Source organism: Caretta caretta, chromosome 5, assembly GCF_965140235.1.
Source record: "Caretta caretta isolate rCarCar2 chromosome 5, rCarCar1.hap1, whole genome shotgun sequence".
Classification (NCBI taxonomy): domain Eukaryota; kingdom Metazoa; phylum Chordata; order Testudines; family Cheloniidae; genus Caretta; species Caretta caretta.
This window is the reverse complement of record NC_134210.1, coordinates 685,554-710,640: the sequence shown is the minus strand read 5'-3', so window position 1 is coordinate 710,640 and position 25,087 is coordinate 685,554. Positions and strand designations below refer to the sequence as shown.

At 60.8% G+C, this 25,087-nt stretch overlaps 1 protein-coding gene across 1 annotated transcript; it reads left to right on the top strand.

The window, feature by feature from the left end:
• Positions 1-2,171: 2,171 nt before the first annotated feature.
• LOC142072076 (avidin-like) lies at positions 2,172-24,688 on the top strand. The gene is made up of 4 exons (XM_075128288.1): positions 2,172-2,374; positions 10,496-10,703; positions 14,526-14,646; positions 22,901-24,688. Exons 1-4 carry the CDS (start codon positions 2,300-2,302, stop codon positions 22,953-22,955), a joined length of 459 nt encoding a protein of 152 aa, XP_074984389.1. The 5' UTR covers positions 2,172-2,299; the 3' UTR covers positions 22,956-24,688.
• Positions 24,689-25,087: the final 399 nt, after the last annotated feature.

Genomic DNA, 25,087 nt, shown 5'->3' with positions numbered 1-25,087 from the left:
CCCCGGGATCTATCCCCACTCACCCCGGGGAGGTCCCCTCGGCCTCTCCGCCCCACCACCGCCAGTTCATCCTGCTGCTGCTTCTGCAGCTCTTTCTCGGGCTCTCGCTGTCTCCCACGGTCCTCTTGCTCTCTCAGACTCCGCTCCAATCCCGTCCGTCTCGATCCCCCTATGGGGAACCCGATCGTGAAGACCCCCGTCTGGTCGGGGACAGGAGTCTTGGCGATGCCTGGCTCCCGCTCCAGCTGCTCCCAGATCCTGCTATAGCCCCAGTTGGGGTCAGGAATCTGTTCCTTAGAGCGATCATCCTCCTCCAGCTGCACGATTAACTCTGCTTTGGTGAACTTTCCAACGCTCAACCCTCTCTTTTTGCACAGGGTTACAATGTCCTTCTTAAGGAGACGGTGACAGGCCATCACTCCGCTCCTCCCAAGTTGTTGTGGACTCACAGGCCCGCTCCCCACGGTTTCCAGGGAGAACCCCTAGTGTGCCAGCCCTTCTCGAGGTCACCACCTCTTTGCCAGGGTCGAGCTGCAGACTCCTCCGCCCCTTGGACTGCTCGCTGCAGTCCCCAGGGGAACCCTGTTACTGCACAATCCTTCTCGCTGGTCACACACTCCCAGGGGTTAACCGCCCCCCGAAACCGCTCCTCTCTGAGCCTTCAGCAGGCCTGGTCCTCGGCAATCCCCCTTCGTGTTACTGCTCCCCAGTCACTTACTGCAGGAAGCACCATCCACGGGGTGCAGTACATCCCACCGCTGCCACCAGTTGTCACGGAGTCCCTGGGCGATGCTCTGGAACTGCTCCCCATGAAGCCAGTCAGGACTCTGGGGCAGTCGCCTTTCTGTGAGCAGCCTGTCTGCAGGACACACAGCTCACACAGCTTCCACCTTCCTGGGTCTGACCTCGGAGCATTCAGCATCCTCTGCCCCTCCGTGCGCTTCCCACAGCGAGTCCGCTCAGGCGGGGCTCCTGGGGAAGCCAGAGGGTCCTGCACCCCAACTCCGCAGTCAGACGTGACTCTCAGCCAGCCAGTAAAACAGAAGGTTTATTAGACGACAGGAACATGGTCTAAAACAGAGCTTGCAGGCGCAGAGAACGGGACCCCTCAGCTGGGTCCATTTTGGGGGGCAGTGAGCCAGACAACCACGTCTGCACTTCACTCCATGTCCCAGCCAGCCCCAAACTGAAAACCCCTCCAGCCCCTCCTCCTCTGGGCTTTGTTCCTTTCCCGGGCCAGGTGGTCACCTGATTCCTTTGTTCTCCAACCCTTCAGCTCTCACCTTGCAGGGGGGGAAGGGCCCAGGCCATCAGTTGCCAGGAAACAGGGTGTCGGCCATTCTCTGTGTCCAGATCCCTGCACACACCTGCCCTCTAGGGCTCTGCAATGATCATACACCCTTACCCCACCACCTAGATACTTAAGAACTGCATAGGGGAAACTGAGGCACCCCCACACTATTCAGAGGAAACATTAAGAACAGGCCCACTTCGTCACATCTTCCAACCCTGATATTCTATGATTCTATGATTCTAAGTCCGCCAGGGCCTGGCAAGGGCCCTTCCGAGCAGCCTGCTGCCCATGGCAGGACTGGAGACAAGAGAAACTGGGGCGTGGGGGGCTTAGGCTGGGGGGGGCTCAGGTTTGGGGCTCAGGCTGCAGGAGGCTCAGGTTGGGAGACTTGGGCTCCCAGCATTTGGGTCACAGGGTTTGGGCCCAGTCTGACTTGGAGCTGAAAGTTCAAAGGAGCCCAAAGCTGCAGGACAGAGACCCTCTCTCCAACCTGCCGGGATTCCCAGAGTTTCTTGTGCCCGGAGCCAGGGACCTCTGTGTGGTGCCAAGTGAGAGCATCCCTCAAACTGAACCTCCCCTGCCCCATGGAGCCTGCTGCCCCCAGGCCAGGAGCTCCCCCCTGGGGCCCTCCTGCCCCTAGAGCTCCACGCTCTGTATAGCCCAGCCGGGGTCCTCAGGCCAGCACCGCCCACTGCGTGCTGCGCTCACATCAGCCCCCCTGGCCCCACCTGGCACACAGGGGCCCATCCAGCGAGCGGCCAAACGCTTCCCACCAGCAGCCCAGCAGGGCAGGCGTCACATGGCCGGTCACTGGCAAACGCTTCTGGGAACTTCAGGTCCCACTGCAGGAAAAACAACTTGCAAAAGCCAGCACTTGCTCAATACCTGGCACTGCCAACGAGTGAGGTCGCTGGAGCTATAAATAGGAGCCTGACTGGGAGCCCCAGGCATGAGTCCCTGGAGGGAGACTCACCTGGTGTCTGCAGGTGCCTTCCACTCCCAGAGATGATGGGGAAAGTCGCCTTCTCCCTGCTCCTCGCCCTGGCTCTGGTGACCCTCGGGGTCTCCTCAGAGAGAAAGGTATGGGGCAGGGCGAGGGGCCAAGGGGGCCGGGCGCTGGCTCTGGGACGTCTCAGGTGGGGCAGGGCGAGGGGCGGAGGGGGCCGGGCGCTGGCTCTGGGACGTCTCAGGTGGGGCAGGGCGAGGGGCCGAGGGGGCTGGGCGCTGGCTCTGGGGCGTGTCAGGGCGAGGGGCCGAGGGGGCCGGGCACTGGCTCTGGGGCGTTTCAGGTCGAGGGGCCGAGGGGGCCGGGCGCTGGCTCTGGGGCATGGCAGGGCGAGGGGCCGAGGGGGCTGGGCGCTGGCTCTGGGGCGTGGCAGGGCGAGGGGCCGAGGGGGCCGGGCGCTGGCTCTGGGGCGTCTCAGGTGGGGCAGGGTGAGGGGCCGAGGGGGCCGGGCGCTGGCTCTGGGGTGTCTCCGGCCGGGGCAGGGCGAGGGGCCGAGGGGGCTGGGCGCTGGCTCTGGGGCGTGCCAGGGCGAGGGGTCAAGGGGGCCGGGCTCTGGCTCTGGGGCGTGTGAGGTCGAGGGGCCGAGGGGGCCGGGCGATCGCTCTGGGACGTCTCAGGTGGGGCAGGGCGAGGGCCCGAGGGGGCCGGGCGCTGGCTCTGGGGCGTGTGAGGTCGAGGGGCCGAGGGGGCCGGGCGATGGCTCTGGGACGTCTCAGGTGGGGTAGGGCGAGGGCCCGAGGGGGCCGGGCGCTGGCTCTGGGGCGCGTGAGGTCGAGGGCCCGAGGGGGCCGGGCGATCGCTCTGGGGCGTGTCAGGGCGAGGGGCCGAGGGGGCCGGGCGATGGCTTGGGGGCGTGGTGGGGCGAGGGGCCGAGCGGGCAGGGCGATCGCTCTGGGGCGTGTCAGGGCGAGGGGCCGAGGGGGCTGGGCGCTGGCTCTGGGACGTCTCAGGTGGGGCAGGGCGAGGGGCCTAGGAGGCTGGGCGCTGGCTCTGGGGCGTGTCAGGGCGAGGGGCCGAGGGGGCCGGGCGCTGGCTCTGGGGTGTCTCCGGCCGGGGCAGGGCGAGGGGCCGAGGGGGCCGGGCGCTGGCTCTGGGGCGTTTCAGGTCGAGGAGCCGAGGGGGCCGGGCGCTGGCTCTGGGGCGTGTCAGGCCGAGGGCCCGAGGGGGCTGAGCGCTGACTCTGGGGCGTGGCGGGGCGAGGGCCCGAGGGGGCCGAGCGCTGACTCTGGGGTGTCTCCGGCCGGGGCAGGGCGAGGGGCCGAGGGGGCCGGGCGCTGGCTCTGGGGTGTCTCCGGCCGGGGCAGGGCGAGGGGCCGAGGGGGCCGGGCGCTGGCTCTGGGGTGTCTCCGGCTGGGGCAGGGCGAGGGGCCGAGGGGGCCGGGCGCTGGCTCTGGGGTGTCTCCGGCCGGGGCAGGGCGAGGGGCTGAGGGGGCCGGGGGCTGGCTCTGTGGCGTGGCGGGGCGAGGGCCCGAGCGGGCCGGGCGCTGGCTCTGGGGTGTGGCGGGGCGAGGGCCCGAGGGGGCCGGGCGCTGGCTCTGGGGCGTGGCGGGGCGAGGGCCCGAGGGGGCCGAGCGCTGGCTCTGGGGTGCCTCCGGCCAGGGCAGGGCGAGGGGCTGAGGGGGCCGGGTGCTGGCTCTGGGGTGTGGCGGGGCGAGGGCCCGAGGGGGCCGGGCGCTGGCTCTGGGGCGTGGCGGGGCGAGGGCCCGAGGGGGCCGAGCGCTGGCTCTGGGGTGTCTCCGGCCGGGGCAGGGTGAGGGGCCGAGGGGGCCAGGCGCTGGCTCTGGGGTGTCTCCGGCTGGGGCAGGGCGAGGGGCCGAGGGGGCCAGGCACTGGCTCTGGGGCGTGTCAGGGCGAGGGCCCAAGCGGGCCGGGCGCTGGCTCTGGGGCGTGGCGGGGCGAGGGCCCGAGGGGGCCGGGCGCTGGCTCTGGGGTGTCTCTGGCCGGGGCAGGGCGAGGGGCCGAGGGGGCCGGGCGCTGGCTCTGGGGCGTGTCAGGGCGAGGGCCCGAGGGGGCCGGGCATTGGCTCTGGGGCGTGTCAGGGTGAGGGCCCGAGGGGGCCGGGCGCTGGCTCTGGGGCGTGGCGGGGCGAGGGCCCGAGGGGGTCAAGCGCTGACTCTGGGGTGTCTCCGGCCGGGGCAGGGCGAGGGGCCGAGGGGGCCGGGCGCTGGCTCTGGGGCGTGTCAGGGCGAGGGCCCGAGGGGGCCGGGCATTGGCTCTGGGGCGTGTCAGGGCGAGGGCCCGAGGGGGCCGGGCGCTGGCTCTGGGGCGTGGCGGGGCGAGGGCCCGAGGGGGCCGGGCGCTGGCTCTGGGGGTCTCCGGCCGGGGCAGGGCGAGGGCCGAGGGGGCCGGGCGCTGGCTCTGGGGGTCTCCGGCCGGGGCAGGGAGCAGTGAGAGCCGGAGGGGAGCGATGGGCGATGGGTCAGGCGCTGCAATGACCCGTGGAGGTGAGGGCAGGCGGGGGGCCTTTCCCCACGCCGGGATCCCGCTCTGGAGGCAACGCAGCCCCGTCGGGCACAGCGACCTGCGGGCTGAGCGCCGCACGCCCCACTCAGCCAGGCAGGTTGTGTCCCGGTGAGGAGACTTCTCGGGGACCGGACAAGAAACGCCCTGAGGTGGTGACGGTGCCAAGCCAGGGAGCCCCGCCAGGGCCCCAGGCTCCAGCTCACCAAGCTCGAGCAACCCGCGGGGGGCCTGGAGCCGCTCCCTGCCGGAGCCGCCAAGCAGGACGCTCAGTGCAACGGGCTGGAAGCCGCAGGCTCAGCTTCTCAAAGCCCCGCGTTACCCCGTCAGCAGAGATCAAACACAACTGAGCGGCTCCCTCAAATCGGAAACCCCTTTTGTCCTTCGAGAGCACCCGGGTCTCAGCCCCCAGCTCGCGGGTCCCTGTCTCCCTGAGCCGCTGGGGGCTGGAACCGGGCGGATTTCACTGCTGCTTTGCCTGGGCATTCGCCTTCTCGGGTCCGAAACGTCCCAGGCCAGAGTCACTCTGGGGACTGGGCTTTCTGAGCAGCCTTGGCAGGGGCAGCTCGGCTGCGGATCCCTCCCCGTGCCGTGGGCGTAGGAGAGGCCAGGCGGCACCCAGAGCACCCCCGGGCGGGGCCGGAGACAGCACGTCCCGGACGACGCTGCGCTGCACCCGTCCCGTCCTCGTGCCCAGCAGTCCCAGGGCAGACCTGCTCCGGGGGACCGGGAGACGCGCCAGTGGCAGGGAACCTGCCACCTCTCTCGGGCCCCTCGGGGCCCTGCGGCTCCAGGGGACGGACGGCTGCTGTCTCCCCTGCCTCAGAGACGCTCCCCTCGTTGTGTGTGGGGAGGGGACGGTGGGGTGGAGAGAGGAAGGGGGACGCCTCCTCCGTACCCCCGGGTTCGGAGAGAGAAGGCAGAGCCCCCGCCCAGCGGCAGAGGGAGGCCAGGTGCTGTGGTTGGGAGATGTGACGAAGCGGGACTGTTCTTAATGGTTCCTCTGAATAGTGTGGGGGTGCCTCAGTTTCCCCTATGCAGTTCTTAAGTATCTAGGTGGTGGGATAAGGGTGTATGATCAATGCAGAGCCCTAGAGGGCAGGTGTGTGCAGGGGTCTGGACACAGAGAATGGCCGACACCCTGTTTCCTGGCAACTGATGGCCTGGCCCTTCCCCCCCTGCAAGGTGAGAGCTAAAGGGTTGGAGAACAAAGGAATCTGGTGACCTCCTGGCCCGGGAAAGGGACAAAGCCCAGAGGAGGAGGGGCTGGAGGGAGTTTCAGTTTGGGGTTGGCTGGGACATGGAGTGAAGGGCAGACGTGGTTGTCTGGCTCACTGCCCCCCAAAATGGACCCAGCTGAGGGGTCCCGTTCTCTGCACCTACAAGCTCTGTCAGACCATGTTCCTGTCGTCTAATAAACCTTCTGTTTTACTGGCTGGCTGAGAGTCCCGTCTGACTGCGGAGTTGGGGGGCAGGACCCTCTGGCTGCCCCAGGACCCCGCCTGAGCGGACTCGCTGGGGGAAGCGCACGGAGGGGCAGAGGATGCTGAATGCTCCGAGGTCAGACCCAGGAAGGTGGAAGCCGGGTGAGCTGTGTGTCCTGCAGACAGGCTGCTCACAGAAAGGCGACTGCCCCAGAGTCCTGCCTGGCTTCATGGGGAGCAGTTCCAGAGCATCGCCCGGGGACCCCGTGACAATTGGTGGTAGCGGTGGGATGTACTGCACCCCGTGGACGGCGCTTCCTGCAGTAAGTGACTGGGGAACAGTAAAACGAAAGGGGATTGACGGGGACCAGGCGTGCTGAAGATTCAGAGAGAGACGGTTTCAGGGGGCGGTTAACCCCTGGGAGTGTGTGACCAGAGAGAAGGACTTTTGCAGTAACAGGTTCCCCTGGGGATTGCAGCAAGCGGTCCCAGGGGCGGAGGAGTCTGCAGCTCGACCCTGGCAAAGAGGTGGTGACCTCGAGAAGGGCTGGCATACTAGGGGTTCTCCCTGGAAACTGTGGGGAGCTGACAGCACACAGGCCTGTGAGTCCACAACAATTTGGGAAGAGTGGAGTGACGGCATGTCACCGTCTCCTTAAGAAGGACATTGTAACCCTGTGCAGAAAGAGAGGGTTGAGCATTGGAAAGTTCACCAAAGCACAGTTCATCGTGCAGCTGGAGGAGGATGACCGCTCTAAGGAACAGATTCCTGACCCCAACTGGGGCTATAGCAGGATCTGGGAGCAGCTGAAGCGGGAGCCAGGCATCGCCAAGACTCCTGTCCCCGACCAGACGAGGGTCTTCACGATCGGGTTCCCCATCAGGGGATTGGAGATGGACGGGATTGGAGCTGAGTCCGAGAGAGCAAGAGGACTGTGGGAGACAGCGAGAGCCCGAGAAAGAGCTGCAGAAGCAGCAGCAACATGAACTGGCGGTGGTGGGGCGGAGAGGCCTAGGGGACCTCCCCGGGGTGAGTGGGGTTAGACCCCGGGGGGCCAGTTCCGCCGGGAACCTCGAGAGTAAATTCCTGCCCCTGGTTAAGGAGCGGGGGGGTGTAGATGCCCACCTCACTGCCTTTGAGCAGGCTGGCGATTTGAACCAAGGGGACCCTGCGGAAAAGCCCCGGTGTCTAGCTCCCTTGCTGGGTCCCAAGGCCACAGACTCCATCAGCCAGATGGTTGGGGATGTGGACAGGCTCCCACTCCTGACCCCAGCCTATATGTCTGTGTGGAGTTTCCTGGGGCCAGGCCCCTCGGACCCCCAGTGGGAGCGGAAGGTGATGGTCAATGGGGAGACATTCCTGGGGTGGCGAGATCCTGGGACAGAGAGAACTGGTGTCAGGCCCTGGGTGGTGCAGCCTCAGATGCTGAGGGGCTGTGTGAGCTGGGTGAGGGTCCCAGGGACGAAGCCCCTCGCCCTGCCTATGGCCCAGATCCCTGTGCAGATCCAGGAGGGGTGGGGCTGGCTGGTCGTTAGGGTTCTCCAGGACACCGGCTGCGAGACCCTGTTGTGGGGTGACTGTGTCTCTTTGGGACAGGATCCAGGCCTTGCTCCTGTAACGGCCAAGGGTTTGAATTTGAATGCAGGGAACCAATCGGCAGAGAGGGAAATGGTCAGTGAAAATGCAGATGACCTGGCTGGCAGCAGGGAGGAGCGGCTAGGCTCAGGCTACCCACCTGCTTGCAACCAGACCCCTGGGGCTGGGTGGGACAGAGAGGTGCTCCCTGCCCCCTTGCACACCAGAGAGGGGGCTCATGCTGGCTCTGATGCAGTGAGGAAAGCAGAGAGCTCGCTGCCTACTCCACTGGGACAGCAAGGGCAGCGCTGAGCACAATGGGAGCTGAGACCCCAGCTGAGTGGGGGGAGACACAGGCAGGGCAGGGGATCTGTGGGGAGTGGCAAGGTGCTTGGTAAGGAAAGTTTGGATGAGCCTAGGCAGCCTTGTGATCTGATGGCTGTGTCTAGTCAGCAGGGTGGGAAGGCGAGGAGAGTGGGAGATGAGTGTCCCTGGACCTTACCTGTTAGCCGGGTGGAGAATTGGGACAGTGAAGGAAACGTGCCTGTGTCTGTCAGGGGTATTGACTTGCCTATGGAGGGAGCTACCCTGATCTTCAAGCAGTTGTCTGTGACCAGCCTTGTGTGCTGGGACAAAGGGAGAGAGGTCCCAAGCTGTGTGTCTGGGAAAGGAGAAAGTGTGTCCGGCTCTTCTTTGTCTATGGAGCAGACAGAAGGGGCCTTTCAGCCAGTGATGGTTGAGGGTCGTGCAGTTGTCTCAGAGTTTGTTCTGGATTCAGCTAAAGCCCAGGAAGGGAAGGGTCCTAAGTTTGTGTCTGCTCGGGAGAATGGCCCTGTAACTAGGTCGCATCCAGTTAGTGTCTATGTAAAATCCCAGAGACCGGACAATTCTGGTGCTTGTATTTTGCCTGTTGCTAGTGTGTTGTTGGAAAGGGTGGAGCAACTCTGTCTAATCAGGGTGAGATCCTAGCCAGGGCACAAGGAGAGCGGGAAGGTGTGTGATTGTGTTACCTACTGAGGGTGTGGAAACCCGTAGCAAGAAGGAAAAGATTCCTGAACTTGTGTGTGGCAAAGGGAAGGAGAATGCTTCTGACCTTTTATCTAGGAAGTCTGTAAGTTTGCCTGAAAGGGGATTGTGTAGGAATCCGCCGGATGGACCAGAGGTGATTCTGGATGTAAGGGAGACCCAGAAAGAGTCTGTTGTTGCTCAGGACAGTGTTCCTCTAGAGCAAGCCCTAGGTGAAGAGGGTAAGGGCAGAATTTCTGGGAGCGGTGAATTGTTGCATAGAAAAGCTCTCGGGAAAGGAATCCTCATGGAGTCTTTGCAAGCAGTTTACTGCAACTGAAGGGTGTGAAAGTGATTTAATCAAGAAAGTTTCAGTTCCTAACAGCCAGAAATTTTCTGTTGTGAATGGATCCACTGACTGTCCTGTTGAAAGACCCAGTGTGGAGAGCTTTGAGAAGGTCTCAGATGAAGTGAAAGCTGTTAAGAAAGTTAAACAGTCCCATAACCAAGTGGCTGTGTTTGGCCAGCTTGTTGGGGAGAAGACCCAATCCCAGTTTGACCCCCTGGGGTTTTGGGGCGGCCAAAGGGCATGGGCCGAATAAACCTTCCCACATGCGGCCTGCGAGTGCTATCGACCACCCCCAACCTAAGGGAGGGCGTGAAACTGGAAGGGCCTGGTGTAACTCCTACCAAGGAATGGGAGAGATGCTGGGGCATCCATGGGAACGTTGGTGGCTTCGAACTTCCCCAGGTCACCGGCTAAAGTGACCCCGCTCAGTTCGATCTCGAAGGGCGGAGAGATGTGACGAAGTGGGACTGTTCTTAATGTTTCCTCTGAATAGTGTGGTGGTGCCTCAGTTTCCCCTAGGCAGTTCTTAAGTATGTAGGTGGTGGGGTAAGGGTGTGTGATCATTGCAGAGCCCTAGAGGGCAGATGTGTGCAGGAGTCTGGACACAGAGAATGGCCGACACCCTGTTTCCTGGCAACTGATGGCCTGGGCCCTTCCCCCCTGCAAGGTGAGAGCTGAAGGGTTGGAGAACAAAGGAATCCGGTGCCCTCCTGGCCCAGGAAAGGGACGAAGCCCAGAGGAGGAGGGGCTGGAGGGAGTTTCAGTTGGGGGCTGGCTGGGACATGGAGTGAAGTGCAGACGTGGTTGTCTGGCTCACTGCCCCCCAAAATGGACCCAGCTGAGGGGTCCCGTTCTCTGCACCTACAAGCTCTGTGTTAGACCATGTTCCTGTCGTCTAATAAACCTTCTGTTTTACTGGCTGGCTGAGAGTCACGTCTGACTGCGAAGTTGGGGGGCAGGACCCTCTGGCTTCCCCAGGAGCCCCGCCTGAGCGGACTCGCTGTGGGAAGCGCACGGAGGGGCAGAGGATGCTGAATGCTCCGAGGTCAGACCCAGGAAGGTGGAAGCTGTGTGAGCTGCGTGTCCTGAAGACAGGCTGCTCACAGAAAGGCGACTGCCCCAGAGTCCTGACCGGCTTCGTAGGGAGCAGTTCCAGAGCATCGCCCAGGGACTCCGTAACAGGAGGGTTTTATTTTTATTGGGCAGGGGGTTCCCCTCAATGGCCAGGAGTCAGAGCACAGACCCCCTTGGTCACTGGTCGTCCTCTGCTTTGTGGGGTCTGTGTCCTGCGTTTAGGGCTCTTGGGGTCACAGCCTCAGCTGGGGTCTGACCCTCCTGACTCCACCATCCCCCTCCCGCTGACTGCACCCCCCTCTTTCAGTGCATCCTGACTGGAGACTGGCAGAACGACCTGGGCTCTAACATGACCATCTCTGCCGTGAACGGGGCCGGGCAGTTCTCTGGGTTGTACTGCACAGCGGTGTCAGACACAGAAAAGCCGATCCTCGTGTCGCCCCTGAACGGATCCCAGCATGTCGACAACCTGGAGCAGCCAACCTTCGGGTTCACCGTCAAATGGAGCTTCTCAGGTACGTGGTCCAGTGGCTTTGGGGACAGGGCTGGCCTTACCATGAGGCGAACTGAGGCGCCAGACTGTGGGGGGCACCACTAGGACCCAGAGTGTAGAAAATTGTGTCTGCTGCGGATTCTCTCTGCTCGAGATGCCCAGAGAGGGGGGAGTGCTGGGCTGGAGGAAGGAGGGCACAAGAGACATAAGAGGCAGGCAGGAGAAAGGTGAGAGGGAATCACAGAAAGCAGCAGGAGCTGCAGGCAGATAGAGGAGGAGGAGCCTCTTATGTACCTCTCTAGCACCCCAGGAGCCTGGACTGATTAACCCCAGCTTCTCGGGGAGCTTCCTGTGTCCTCCGGCGTCCCTGAACCCACTTGAGGAGAACAGGCCGTCAACTGAAGGAGTAGGAGCCAGTTAGGCCCTTAAGACGCTGACATCTTCCCTCACTCAGGCCCTGCTACCAGCCTGCTTATTTGTCCCCTTCAACTGAGTGTTGAGAGCCACTGTAGCTGGCCCAGAACAGCAGCCATGAGTGAAAGAAGAAAACGCCCCTCTGGGGCAGCATTCAGAAAAAGAAAGCAAGCAAAGGAAGCTTTTCTATCTAAGCGGGAAGGAGCTCTCCTGAGATACGTAGACACAAATGTTCACGATGAGCCTTCCGGCCCCAGGGAGGATGTGAGTGGTGAGGAGAGGCCTGATCTTCCAGTCAGTCAGAGTGCAGGTGACCTGGCAGCTACTGCAGCATCCGTATCTCCATCTCAAATGGATGTAGCCATGCACATTCCTGAAGAAAAGTGTAGATCAGAGAAGAGTGTGGTGGAGACGCAAGAAACGGCTGCTGCTGAGTTTAGTTCCTTAAGTCTAGAGGATCCAGGACTGTGGACCTCCCTGAGCGGTAGCCTGAAGGACTTCCTTGTACTGCACGGGCCACAGCAAGTGAAAAACTTCATGTCCCCAAAGACAATGATGGTCAGTGATGCAGCATCAGCAACTTCTAGTGAGGCTGCTGAATTTTTTAATGTAATTCAAAGCATCGATGGATCTTTCTCTGCATCAACTCATCGATGGCAAATTTTGAAGCAACATCTGGGAACTTCCTCTCTGACACTGAAACCACTGAGTGCCAAACAATGGGAAAGTCGAGTGGAGGCGATAAAGCCTCTCAAACACCAAATTGGGAAGATAGATGATGCCATAGTTGCCATTATGGAGGATAATGCTGTGACAGGAACTGTTCGTGGGAGAACAGTGGCAGAGGGAAATGGAATCACCAGAAACATACCTAACTTCAAATTTCTGTGTGGCTTAGTGTTGTGGCATGACATACTGTTTGAAATAAATGTTGTAAGCAAGACACTCCAAGGTGTTGACCTTGATATATCTGGAGCAATGGAACAACTGGACAGAGCAAAGTCATACCTACGGTTATTTTAAAAATAAAACCCTCCTGTCACAGTAGCAGAGCAGCACCCTGAGAGGAGTAAAACAGGAAGAAGGCAGAATTGAGACCTTTCAAAGTTTTGGCCCATGCGAGGGGGTATGGGGGCCTCATTTGAGCTCCCCACCTCAGGTACCAAAATGTTGTGGGCCAGCCCTGTTCGGGGACCAGGACCCTGCGGGGGGTCGCAGGGAGAGGAACTCGGTGCTCAATGGATAGGCTGAAATCCCCCCAGCTCCACCTGGGGCAGTGCCTGGCGCCCCCCACCCGGCCCACCCCAGGCCATCTTCCGCAGCCTCCTCCTCCTCCTCCCATTCGTGACCCTGCCTGTCGCAGGCCACCCCTTTGGCCTGGCACTGCCTCCCCATCTCATGCACCCAATGGCCAGCAACCTGCTGTGGCTGACAAGGCTCATCACAACGTAGTGATCCTCCCCGCCCCCCACAACACTCAGTAACTTTGGTTCCTGTGCCAAAGTCCCTGCCATCGTTTCACCTCCTCTCTGGGTGGGGAACCAGCTGTTTGCCCTGGGACACTTCTGTTCTGGAGGGGCACGTTTTGGCAAAGCGGTTGCATTTGCCACATCCTCGGCATTCTTGCCCATATGCAGGATGGTTCCTATGGCATGGTCACGGCCACATTTAGAACAACCCTTCATTGCCCCTGGCTGCTCTTTTTTCACTGGATCCCAGGTTTTTGTTAGCAGCAGGACGGCTTCCAGCCTAGGCGCTTGCCAAAGGCAGACTCAGTGCGATGGGGGCACTTGTCTGTCTGGCTCACCCAGCCCTCCCAGTTGTTTTTAATCATTTCATCTGCACGATATTATACGTCCGCAGCATGTTCAAGGGTTTGGACAGCCTCGCTCGCACCGCGTTTGACACAACACACGCACAAGGCGGTCTCACTGAGCAATTCGCTCGGTTCTCAGTAGTCCCATGATTGTGCTGCCAGGTTTAAATCAGTCACATATTGATCCCCATCGGTCTGACTTCTGGTGAAAAATTGTGCTTCTCACACATGAAGTTGCTTTGCGGTGCACAGAATGCCTCAGACTCACTCTTTGAGACCTCTATGTTTTCTCCATCTGCATCATCATCAACTTGAAACCTCCCCTCGTGCTCCTTCACCTGTCCAGGAAGAAATAACTCTGTCTGCCGCCATCCATCTATTGTGTCTGCACCCAGAGCCGGTGCCAGGCATAAGCAGACTGAGCAATTGCTTAGGGCCCCGAGCAGCTCAAGGGGGCCCCCTTTAATTATTACTATGTGTTGTGGGGGGGAATATTCCCGCTTAGGGCCCGCAATGGCTGGTTCAGCACTGTCTGCACCACTCACAACACTGCGCACTCAGATCCTTGCTCCCACTTTCGCCATTTTTCTGCTGCATTTCTGCCAAACTCTAACTTTCCTGGAGGCTTTACATGGTCCTCCGCCAGGCACAGGCTCCTTGTCCTGTTCAGCCAGCAGCTTCCCTCCCCGCTCCTGCTGCTCTGCCCCATGCACATGCCTCCTAGGCCCATCTGCATGAAGCAGGCACAGCCCAGTGTTTCATTCAGTGCTCAGAGAATGGGGCAGCTCGTCAGTATCCCTTTTCATTCTCCTTAGGGTGACCAGGTGTCCGGTTTTCGACACGAACACCTGGTCAAAAAGGGATCCTGACAGCCCCTGTCAGCACCACTCTCTGCTAGCCTCTGCGCCGCATGGCTCCCAGGAAGCAGCCGGCATGTTCCCCTTCTGGCTCCTATGCATAGGGGCAGCCAGGGGGCTCCACACACTGCCCCCGCCCCAAGCACTGCCCCCGCAGCTCCCATTGGCCGAGATCTGCGACCAATGGGAGCTACAGAGGCATCGCCTGTGGACGGGGCAGTGCACAGAGCTGCCTGCCCATGCCTCTGCCCCAGCCCTGATCCCCCTCCCACCCTCCGGACCCCTCGATCCCAGCCTGGAGCACCCTCCTGCACCCCAAACCCCTCATCCCCAGCCGGAGCTCTCACTCCCTCCCGCACCCCAACCCCCTGCTCCGCCTGGTGATAAGGAGCGAGTGAGTCAGGGTGGGGACAGCGAGAGACAGAGGGAGGGGGAGGGAGTTCTGGGGTCCATCCTGGGCACTGCCAGTGACTCACTGGGGCCTTGGCCTGTCACTTCCCTTCCGTACAATGAGATCACTGTCCGGACCCACCTCCCAGGCTGGGCGTGGAGCCTGGGATGTGCTTGTGGGTGAGAGGTGCGGGAGAGGGCAGAGGATCCGAGAGTGGCTGTTTTAGGCGAGTGAGATGATCACACCACTAGCACTCAGAGCACTCCCTCTCCCTCATTACACTCATGGGCACTGTCCGGGGACACCGGGGGTCTCAGGCCGAGTGTCACTGACGTTCGCTCTAACTCCTGTTCAATTCCCGGGCAGACTCGACGACCGTCTTCGTGGGCCAGTGCTTCACGGATGATCATGGGAAGGAAACTCTGCAAACCATGTGGCTGCTGCGAGACAAGGCCAAATCCATGGATGATAACTGGAATGCAACCATGTGAGTGACTGAAAATCCTCATTCCCCAGGGAAGAGAATCATCTCCAGTGGTCTGGTGTCGCGGAGTGTGGGGGAGTCCAGGCCCTGCACCCCTCTTCCTGGGATCCACTGAGACTCTCAGCCAGCCAGTAAAACAGAAGGTTTATTGGACAACAGGAACACAGTCCACAACAGAGCTTGTGGGTACAACCAGGACCCCTCGATCACGTCCTTCTGGGGGAGCAGGGAGCTTAGACCCCAGCCCTGGGGTTCCCTGTGTTCCTCTCCCCAGCCTCCAAACTGCCAACTAAACTCACCCTGCAGGTTCCCTGCTGCAGCCTCTGTTCACATTCCCGGGCAGAGGTGTTACCTCCCCCTCCCCCTCCTGGCTCAGGTGACAGGCTCTCAGGTCTCCCATCCCCAGGGCACATTCCCAGGTCAACACTCCCCCCTCCCTGCTGAGTCACTTCGTCACATCTCTCCCCCCTTCGAGACTGAACTGAGCGGGGTCACTGTGACCAGTGACCTGGGGAAGTTCGGGGCCCCCTCTCCGGGACAGCGCATCCGCTATCAGGTTGGCACTTCCCTTCACGTGGACCACGTCCATGTCGTAATCCTGCAGGAGCAGGCTCCATCTCAGGAGCTTGGCGTTGGCTCCTTTCATCTGGTGCAGCCAGGTCAGGGGAGAGTGGTCGGTGTACACGGTGAAGTGCCGCCCGAAGAGATAGGGCTCTAGTTTCTTGAGGGCCCACACCATGGCCAGGCACTCCTTCTCGATGGCCGCGTAGTGTTGCTCCCGGGGTAGCAACTTCTTGCTCAGGTACACGATGGGGTGTCTCTCCCCCTTTTCATCCTCCTGCATTAACACCGCCCCCAGTCCCGTGTCGGAGGCGTCGGTGAACACCACAAAGGCCTTGTCAAAGTCCGGGTTCGCCAGAACTGGGCCACTGACCAGAGCCTCCTTCAGCGCCCGGAAAGCCACCTGGCACTGCTCGGTCCAGACCACCTTGTCTGGCTTCCCCTTCTTGCATAGCTCAGTGATGGGGGTGGCTATGGCGCTAAAGTGGGGCACAAATCTTCGGTAGTATCCTGCCATCCCAATAAAGGCTTGGACCTGCTTTTTGGTGTGGGGAGCGGGCCAGTCTCTGATCACCTCCACCTTGGCTGGTTCCGGCTTTAGGCGGCCGCTCCCCACCCGATGGCCCAGGTAAGACACTTCCGCCATCCCCACCTTGCACTTCTCCGCTTTTACAGTCAGCCCAGCCCCCTGGAGTCGGTCCAGCACTTGTCTAACCTGGGACACGTGGTCCTCCCAGGTCTGGCTAAAGACACAGATGTCATCAATATACGCCACGGCAAAACTCTCCATCCCCCTCAGGAGCTGGTCCACCAGGCGTTGGAAGGTGGCCGGCGCTCCCTTGAGGCCGAAAGGCAGGGTCAGGAACTCATAGAGCCCCAGAGGGGTGATAAAGGCCGATTTCAGTCGGGCATCTGCATCCAGCGGCACTTGCCAGTAGCCCTTTGTAAGGTCCATGGTGGTAAGGTACCGAGCTCCTCCCAGTTTGTCTAGGAGCTCGTCCGGCCTGGGCATGGGGTAGGCATCAGATACAGTGATGGCATTGAGCTTCCGATAGTCCACGCAGAACCGGACCGACCCGTCCTTTTTGGGGACCAGCACCACCGGCGAGGCCCAAGGGCTGGCCGATGGCTGGATCACCCCCAAAGCCAGCATGTCCCGGACCTCTCTTTCCAGGTCCTGAGCAGTTTTCCCTGTGACTCGGAAGGGGGAGCATCTTATCGGCGGGTGCGACCCTGTCTGCACCCGGTGGACAGTCAGATTAGTGCGTCCAGGCTGGTTGGAAAACAGCTGTCGGTACGGATGCAGCACCCCCCTGACCTCAGCTTGCTGGGCAGGGGTTAGCTGATCCGAGAGGGGGATTGTTTCCAGGGGGGAACCAGCTCTGGTCCCAGGGAATAGATCTACTAAAGGGTCATCTCCCTGCTCTTCCCACTGTCCACACACGGCCAACACCACATTCCCCCTGGCATAATATGGCTTCATCATATTCACATGGTACACCCGGCGGTGGTGCGCCCGGTTCGACAGCTCCACCACATAGTTTACCTCATTGAGCTGCTTGACGACCTTGAAAGGGCCCTCCCAGGCGGCCTGTAGTTTGTTCTTTCTCACAGGGATGAGAACCATCACCGGATCCCCGGTGGCGTAGGCACGGGCCCTTGCCGTGCGGTCATACCAGACCTTCTGCTTCTTCTGGGCTCTGGCCAGATTCTCCCTGGCCAGGCCCATGAGTTCAGCCAGTCTCTCTCGGAAGATCAGGACATACTCCACCACTGACTCTCCATCGGGAGTGGCCTTCCCCTCCCACTCGTCTCTCATCAGGTCCAGGGGGCCCCTCACCCTCCTTCCATATAACAGTTCGAAAGGCGAAAATCCGGTAGACTCCTGGGGCACCTCCCTGTACGCGAACAGCAGGTGAGGTAAGTACTTGTCCCAATCCTGCGGGTGCTGGTTCATAAAGGTTTTCAGCATCATCTTTAGCGTCCCGTTAAACCTCTCCACCAGCCCGTTGGACTGGGGGTGATAAGCTGAGGCCCAGTCGTGCCGGACCCCACATTTCTCCCACAAGCACCGGAGCAGGGCCGACATGAAGTTGGAGCCTTGGTCTGTCAAGACTTCCTTGGGGAACCCCACTCGGCTGAAAATGGTCAGGAGCGCATCGGCCACGGTGTCTGCTTCAATGGAAGCTAAGGGCACTGCCTCGGGGTAGCGGGTGGCAAAATCTACCACCACCAGAATGTATTTCTTCCCCGACCGGGTCGTCTTGCTGAGAGGCCCCACGATGTCCATGGCCACCTTCTGGAAAGGCTCCTCTATGATGGGCAAAGGTCTCAAAGCCGCTTTCCCCTTGTCCCGGGCCTTCCCCACCCTCTGACAGGGGTCACAGGATCGGCAATACTGCCGGACCGTGGTAAAGACCCCGGGCCAGTAAAAGTTCTGTAGCAACCTCTGCCGGGTGCACCGGATTCCCTGGTGCCCTGCGAGGGGGATGTCATGGGCCAGGGACAGTAGCTTGCGGCGATACTTCTGGGGGACCACCAGCTGCCTCCTGATCCCACAGGACTCTACTTCCCTTGTGGGAGCCCATTCTCGGTACAGGAACCCCTTCTCCCACAGGAACCTCTCCTGGCAGCCTCTCCTCATGGTTCGTACCACACCGAGGTCGGCCAGGTCCCTGAGCTTCCGCAAGGAGGGATCTTTCCTCAACTCGGCCTGGAACTCAGCGGCTGGGGAAGGGATGGGGACCGGTTCCCCCTCAGTGGCCAGGTCTGAGGCCTCAGCCTCTCTGAGCCGTGCCCCTCGGCCCTCCCTTCCCACCAGGGTAGGGTCCTGCGCCTCCGGTGCGGTACCCTCCCCGAGGTCAGGGAGCAGTGGCCCTCGCCGGCTCTGGCTACGGGTCACAACCAGGGCGGTCTGGGGCTTGCTTGGCCAGTCCTCTAGGTCTCCCCCCATCAAAACTTCAGTGGGCAAATGGTGGTGTACCCCCACATCCTTGGGGCCCTCCTTGGCCCCCCATTTCAGGTGTACCCTTGCCACGGGCACCTTAAATGGGGTCCCGCCCACCCCTGTCAGGGTCAGGTAGGTGTTGGGCACCACCCGATCTGGGGCCACCACCTCGGGCCGGGCCAGCGTCACCTCCGCGCCCGTATCCCAGTATCCATTGACCTTCCTCCCATCCACCTCCAGGGGAACAAGGCACTCTCTCCGGAGGGACAGCCCCGCGCCCACCCTGTAAACTGAGCGCCCTGAGTCCAGAGCCTCCAGCCCTCTGGTGGAGCTGGCCTGGGGTACTCTTCCCTCCTGAGCAGGTGGTAAACTGGTAGGCCCCCTTTCCTGGGTCGTCTGCCCCTCGTCCAGCTGGGTCCCTACCCAGTTAACCCTGGGTAGGTTGGGTCTGCTCAGTTTGTCCCTGAGCCCAGGGCACTGGGACCGTATGTGGCCTCTCTGGCCACAGTGATAGCAGCTCAGGTCACGTTGGTCCCCTCGAGCGGGTCGGAGGGGCCCGACGCCAGGCGTTCCCCTTGGGAGGGGGTTCTCCCTATTTCCCCGCTGGGAGGCCCCCTGGTGACTCTCTCTCTGCATCGGGGGGGGCCTGTTCTTTTGGGACTCCTCCCGGCTACCCCCTGACCGACTGTTCACAAACTCGTCGGCCAGCTGCCCTGCGTGCTGGGGGTTCTCGAGCTTTTTGTCCACCAACCACAGCCTCAGGTCGGAAGGGCACTGTTCATACAGTTGCTCCAGTACAATTAGGTCAAGCAGGTCCTCTTTAGCTCGGGCCCCAGCTGTCCACTTGCGGGCATATCCCTGCATCCGGTTGGCCAGTTGTAGGTAGGTGACCTCAGGCGTTTTACGCTGACTCCGGAACCTTCTCCGGTACATCTCGGGGGTCAGCCCAAACTCACGGAGCAGGGCCTGTTTGAACAGTTCATAGTCCCCTGCCTCCGGCCCTGTCATCCGGCTGTACACCTCCACGGCTTTGGGGTCCAGTAAGGGGGTGAGAAACTGGAGCCTGTCTGCAGGGTCAACCCTGTGCAGCTCACAGGCATTCTCAAAGGCCGTCAGGAAGCTATCTATGTCCTCCCCCTCCTTCCGCTGGGCCAGGAAGCACTTATCAAAGTTCCTTGCAGTCTTGGGTCCCCCCTCATTCACCACAGCCGGGGCCCCACTGCTCTTCAGCCTGGCCAGCTCCAGTTCATGCTGTCTTTGTTTCTCCTTCTCCTGACGTTCCCTCTCCTTCTCCTGACGCTCCCTCTCCTTCTCCTGACGCTCCCTCTCCTTCTCCTCCTGCTCATGTTGACGTTGTTTCTCCTCATGTTGACGTTGTTTTTCATGATCCTCCAGCTCCCTCATTTTCATCTCCCTCTCCCATTCCAGCCGCCTCCGCTCCAGGGATGGGGAGCTCCGCCGGGAGGATCCCCTGCTGGGTGCTGGGGTCAGGGTGCCCTCGGTATTCGCTGGGCTTCCCCCAACCCCTCCCCCAGGCATAGGTAGGAAGGGTCTCGGGATGTCCTCGGCAGCAGTCTGACCCCTCCCAGCCCGGTCAGGCCCCGGGGCCCACGCTGCGTCTGCCGGGCGGCTCCCCTCAGGGACAGGGATCGGGTCATCCAAGCGATCCCTCTCCTCCAACTGGGCAATCAGTTGTTCCTTGGTGGACCTCCCGATGCGCAGCCCCCTCTGCCTGCACAGCTCCACCAGGTCACTCTTAAGGCGTTTAGCGTACATCTCCCTGCTGGCCACTCGCAGGCCGGGCAGCTTCCCACGGTTTCCAGGAAAAGCCCTTAGTGTGCCAGTCCTTCTTGAGGTCACCACCTCTTTGCCAGGGTCGAGCTGCAGACTCCTCCGCCCCTGGGACCGCTCGCTGCAATCCCCCGGGGGACCCTGTTACTGCAAAAGTCTTTCTCTCTGGTCACACATTCCCAGGGGTTAGCCGCCCCCCGAAACCGTCTCTCTCTGAATCTTCAGCACGCCTGGTCCCCGTCAATTCCCCTTCGTTTTACTGTTCCCCAGTCACTTACTGCAGGAAGCGCCGTTCACGGGGTGCAGTAGATCCCACCGCTGCCACCAGTTGTCGCGGAGTGTGGGGGAGTCCAGGCCCTGCACCCCTCTTCCTGGGATCCACTGAGACTCTCAGCCAGCCAGTAAAACAGAAGGTTTATTGGACAACAGGAACACAGTCCACAACAGAGCTTGTGGGTACAACCAGGACCCCTCGATCACGTCCTTCTGGGGGAGCAGGGAGCTTAGACCCCAGCCCTGGGGTTCCCTGTGTTCCTCTCCCCAGCCTCCAAACTGCCAACTAAACTCACCCTGCAGGTTCCCTGCTGCAGCCTCTGTTCACATTCCCGGGCAGAGGTGTTACCTCCCCCTCCCCCTCCTGGCTCAGGTGACAGGCTCTCAGGTCTCCCATCCCCAGGGCACATTCCCAGGTCAACACTCCCCCCTCCCTGCTGAGTCACTTCGTCACATCTGGCTTCGCCATCCCAGGAGATGGACACAGCCTGTGTGGCGGAGACTCAGGTGATGGGGTGGGGACCAGTCCCGTGGCCAGAGGAGACAGGCAATGGCCTGCAGTGGGGAGCAGCACGTCTTCCCCAGACGCTCCTGCACTGACCACTGTGAGCCTGACTCTGGCAGGGAGGAGGAGAGAAGATGGTGACAGGACCATCAGAAAAGCCCCAGAAGTCCTAAGCATCTGCAGACGGCCGTCAGGTCCCCCCTCACTCTTCTGTTCTCAAGAATAACCATGTGCAGTATTTCTACCCTTTCCTCAGGTTGCATTTTCTAAACCTTTGATCGTTTTTCTTGCTCTCCTCTGGCCCCTCTCCAATTTCTCCACATCTTTCCTAAAGCGCAGCACCCAGACCTGGCCCAGGCCTCCAGCTGAGGCCTCCCCAGCGTGAGGAGAGGACAATCACCTCCCCTCTCGTACATATAACGCTCCTGTTAACACAGCCCTCGATTCGATCAGCCTTTTCCCCAGCTGCATCACGCTGTGGGCTCATGTTCAGTTTGTGATCCACGACACCCCACAGCTGGTTTCAGCAGTGCTCCCTCCTAGCTAGATGATCCCCACTTTGTAGCTGTGCATAGGATTTTTCGCTCCTGGCTGAAGTACTTTGCACTTGTCTTCTTTGAATTTCATCCAGGTGAACTCAGACCAATTGTTCAAATTCTCAAGGTCGCTCTGGATTTTAATCCTGCCCCCCAAGTGCTGCCAGCCCCTCCCAGCCTGGTGTCACCCCCACACTGTATAAGCCCCCTCGCCATGCCATTGTCCAAGTCCTACATGAAAACACTGAGTAGCAGCGGCCCCAGGACTGACCCCTGGGGAGGGGGCCCAGGCCTCTGGTGCTACTTCGTGCCCCTCCCTGCGGCAAGGGAGCTCCTGCCTGGTGACCTGTTTGTGCCCAGCCCTCCTCAGAGCACAGGCTGGCACCCAGTGTGTCAGCAGCCAGGCGGGAGGCTACGGGGGGGCTGGGGGCACCTCCCGGGGGCACCAAGGGGAGATTTGAGCGAGTGGCTGCTGAAGGGCCCCTGCCCTCAATGGCCCTGCTGAGCACCATGGGGATGTGCAGCCTGCGGAGCCCCTGCCCCCCCCACCCCGGGTGCTGCTGGGTGGCTCTGAGGCCCTGCCAGTGCGGGGTGCCCACAGCCAGGCTGCCTCCCTGGGCTGGGCGGCTGGGTGCCCCCCTGAGGTAACGCCCATATTAATTGTCTGCCAGCCCCTGCATGGAGCTGCTGGGGGCCCCGTGAGATGAAGCCTGGACGAGGGGCGTTCCCCAGACAGCGGTGCTCAGCACCCAGACTAGGTGCCCTGGGGATGGGGTGTCCCTCTTTGGGCTTCTCTCCTCAGGCTCATGCACCTTCTGCCCCTGCCTCTTTCTCCCCTCTAGTGTATGGGGCAGCCCCGAGTGCAGGCCCGTGCTGGGCCAGTGACCCAGGCTCTGTGCTTCCCCGCAGGGTCGTGTCACGGAGTCCCTGGGCGATGCTCTGGAACTGCTCCCCATGAAGCCAGTCAGGACTCTGGGGCAGTCGCCTTTCTGTGAGCAGCCTGTCTTCAGGACACGCAGCTCACTCAGCTTCCACCTTCCTGGGTCTGACCTCGGAGCATTCAGCATCCTCTGCCCCTCCGTGCGCTTCCCACAGCGAGTCCGCTCAGGCGGGGCTCCTGGGGAAGCCAGAGGGTCCTGCACCCCAACTTCGCAGTCAGACGTGACTCTCAGCCAGCCAGTAACACAGAAGGTTTATTAGATGACAGGAACATGGTCTAAAACAGAGCTTGCAGGTGCAGAGAACGGGACCCCTCAGCTGGGTCCATTTTGGGGGGCAGTGAGCCAGACAACCACGTCTGCACTTCACTCCATGTCCCAGCCAGCCCCAAACTGAAACTCCCTCCAGCCCCTCCTCCTCTGGGCTTTGTTCCTTTCCCGGGCCAGGAGGTCACCTGATTCCTTTGTTCTCCAACCCTTCAGCTCTCACCTTGCAGGGGGGAAGGGCCCAGGCCATCAGTTGCCAGGAAACAGGGTGTCGGCCATTCTCGGTGTCCAGACTCCTGCACACACCTGCCCTCTAGGGCTCTGCAATGATCATACACCCTTACTCCACCCCCTAGATACTTAAGAACTGCCTGGGGGAAACTGAGGTACCCCCACACTATTCAGAGGAAACATTAAGAACAGTCCCACTTCGTCACAGGTCGGTACAAACATTTTCACTCGGATCAAGGTGCAGAACGTGGGCGAATCCGTGAGGACTGAAGTGTGACCGGTGATCCTGTCCGGGATTGTCCTGGGCTCTCTCGAGAGCGTCTCGCCCGGCCTCAGGGCTGTTTGCTGGGCTGCGGAATCACCCGTCTCTGTCTCCAACTCCCCCTCGCTCTCCGGTGACCCCCCCAGACTCGCTGTCCCACCCCCCCATGCTGCAGTTTAGTTCCTTTCCCAGTAAAGCTCTAGCACGGGAGGCAAATGAGTCTCTGGTGTTTTTACCGCTCTTGGCCCTTGGGGTGAAGCTGTTGCTGAGCCGTGACTCCCACCTGCCCCTCTCTGGATTCCCCGGGAGGTGCCGGATTCTCTCCCGTTAGCCGGGCCCTTCCTGGGACACCCCTTGGCAGGTTCATCCCCCTGGGTTGCTCCTTTGCTCCCTGCCCATGGCTCTGGTGGCTCTAGCCAGGGTCCGTGGGTGCAGCTGCCCCCACACATACCATGCCCAGATGTGCACAACCGCACCTGCACCTGACCTGGCCGAGACAGAGCACAGCCAGCACCCGGATCCCACTTCATCTGCCATCGCCCGGCTCCTCTCAGTGCCAGGGACCGACAGGAGCCTTGAGCCAGCAGGGAGGCATGAGGATTTCGGGGGGGCGCAGGACAAGGCAGCCTGTTCACATCCTGCCTGGCAGGGGGCGGCCCAGTCCGTGATCACAGTCAGGCACTGCTGGGTAAAGGAGCCTGGTTACAAGAGGAAGGGAAAGGAGAGGAGAGGGGCTTCTACTGTCTTCTGGGAGTACCTGTCTCAGGGGGAGGACACTGCTCAGTGTCCTTATTACCTGTCTAATGAGCTGGGCTGAGCCAGTTCTAAAATAGTGAATGATGCAGAGTGAGGGTGCTGTAGAGGTAACAGCTGTAAGTAGGGTGTGAGTGAACCATCCCCTGACATCCAGTGGGGAGCTGGGCGAAAAGACTCCCGGAGCAGACTGCGTTTGCATAGACACACCCACTCAGCCTCGGTGTGGGGCAGACAGAGCTGCTTTGCCCCATGATCCCTTTTGGCTGGGGTTGGGTTACAGATCCCTCCAGGGCTGAGTGCAGGGGCAAGGAAATGTGGTTATGCTCATTGTACGAGTAAAGGACAGCCAAACTGCACCCTACATGCACTGATTGCGGGAGTCACCCTCAGCCGTAACTCACTTGCTAAGCAGTGGGGAGGGAGGCCAAAGCCAAGTCATGCAAGTGGGTGAGTGTTTGTTCTTGAGTGGGTGGGTGTTGTTTCTAGTGTTTAAAGATAGGGCTGGCTAGTCTCAAGGGAGCGTTCCTGGTCCTGTTTAATGATTCTTAGATCTAGTATCAGTGGTAAGTAATGCTTAATTCATGCTAGGGCTGAGCCTGCCACTTTGGGGTTGAGGCACTTATACCTCTGGCCTTGCTGCATTGGTTGTGAATATAAAAACATTCTTGGAACGTAGCACTTCTTTCATCACGAATGAGGCACTGGTGCTAAGCAGGTCCAGGGGCTAAGCCTTAGAGATGGTGTGGGGACAGCGTTGCAGGGAAAGACAACGCAGAGCCTGCCCTTGCAGTGAGGCTGCTGCAACAGAGGCATTGCTTGACACCAGGGCTGGGTGCCAGGAGGTGAACCCCGTGAAGGCACCTCTGAACCGGGCCTTCACTAGCCAAGGCCAGCACTGTGAGCGGGGTGTGAAAGGAATCATAGAATACCAGGGTTGGAAGGGACCTCAGGAGGTCATCTAGTCCAACCCCCTGATCAAAGCAGGACCAATCCCCAACTCAATCATCCCAGCCAGGGCTTTGTCAAGCCTAACCTTAAAAATATCTAAGGAAGGAGATTCTACCACCTCCCTAGGTAACGCATTCCAGTGTTTCACCACCCTCCTAGTGAAAAAGTTTTTCCTAATATCCAACCTAAACCTCCCCCACTGCAACCTGAGACCATTACGCCTTGTCCTGTCATCTGCTACCACTGAGAACAGTCTAGATCCATCCTCTTTGGAACCCCATTTCAGGTAGTTGAAAGCAGCTATCAAATCCCCCTCATTCTTCTCTTCCGCAGACTAAACAATCCCAGTTCCCTCAGCCTCTCCTCATAAATCATGTGTTCCAGACCCCTAATCATTTTTGTTGCCCTCCGCTGGACTCTTTCCAATTT

What these genes read in the sequence shown, in the direction of transcription:
- LOC142072076 (XM_075128288.1), top strand. Translation starts at nt 2,300, where the DNA reads ATGATGGGGAAAGTCGCCTTCTCCCTGCTCCTCGCCCTGGCTCTGGTG. An exon ending in CGTCAAATGGAGCTTCTCAG is followed by an intron (nt 10,704 to 14,525) that starts GTACGTGGTCCA and finishes ATTCCCGGGCAG; the next exon opens with ACTCGACGACCGTCTTCGTG. An exon ending in GATAACTGGAATGCAACCAT is followed by an intron (nt 14,647 to 22,900) that starts GTGAGTGACTGA and finishes ACTTCGTCACAG; the next exon opens with GTCGGTACAAACATTTTCAC.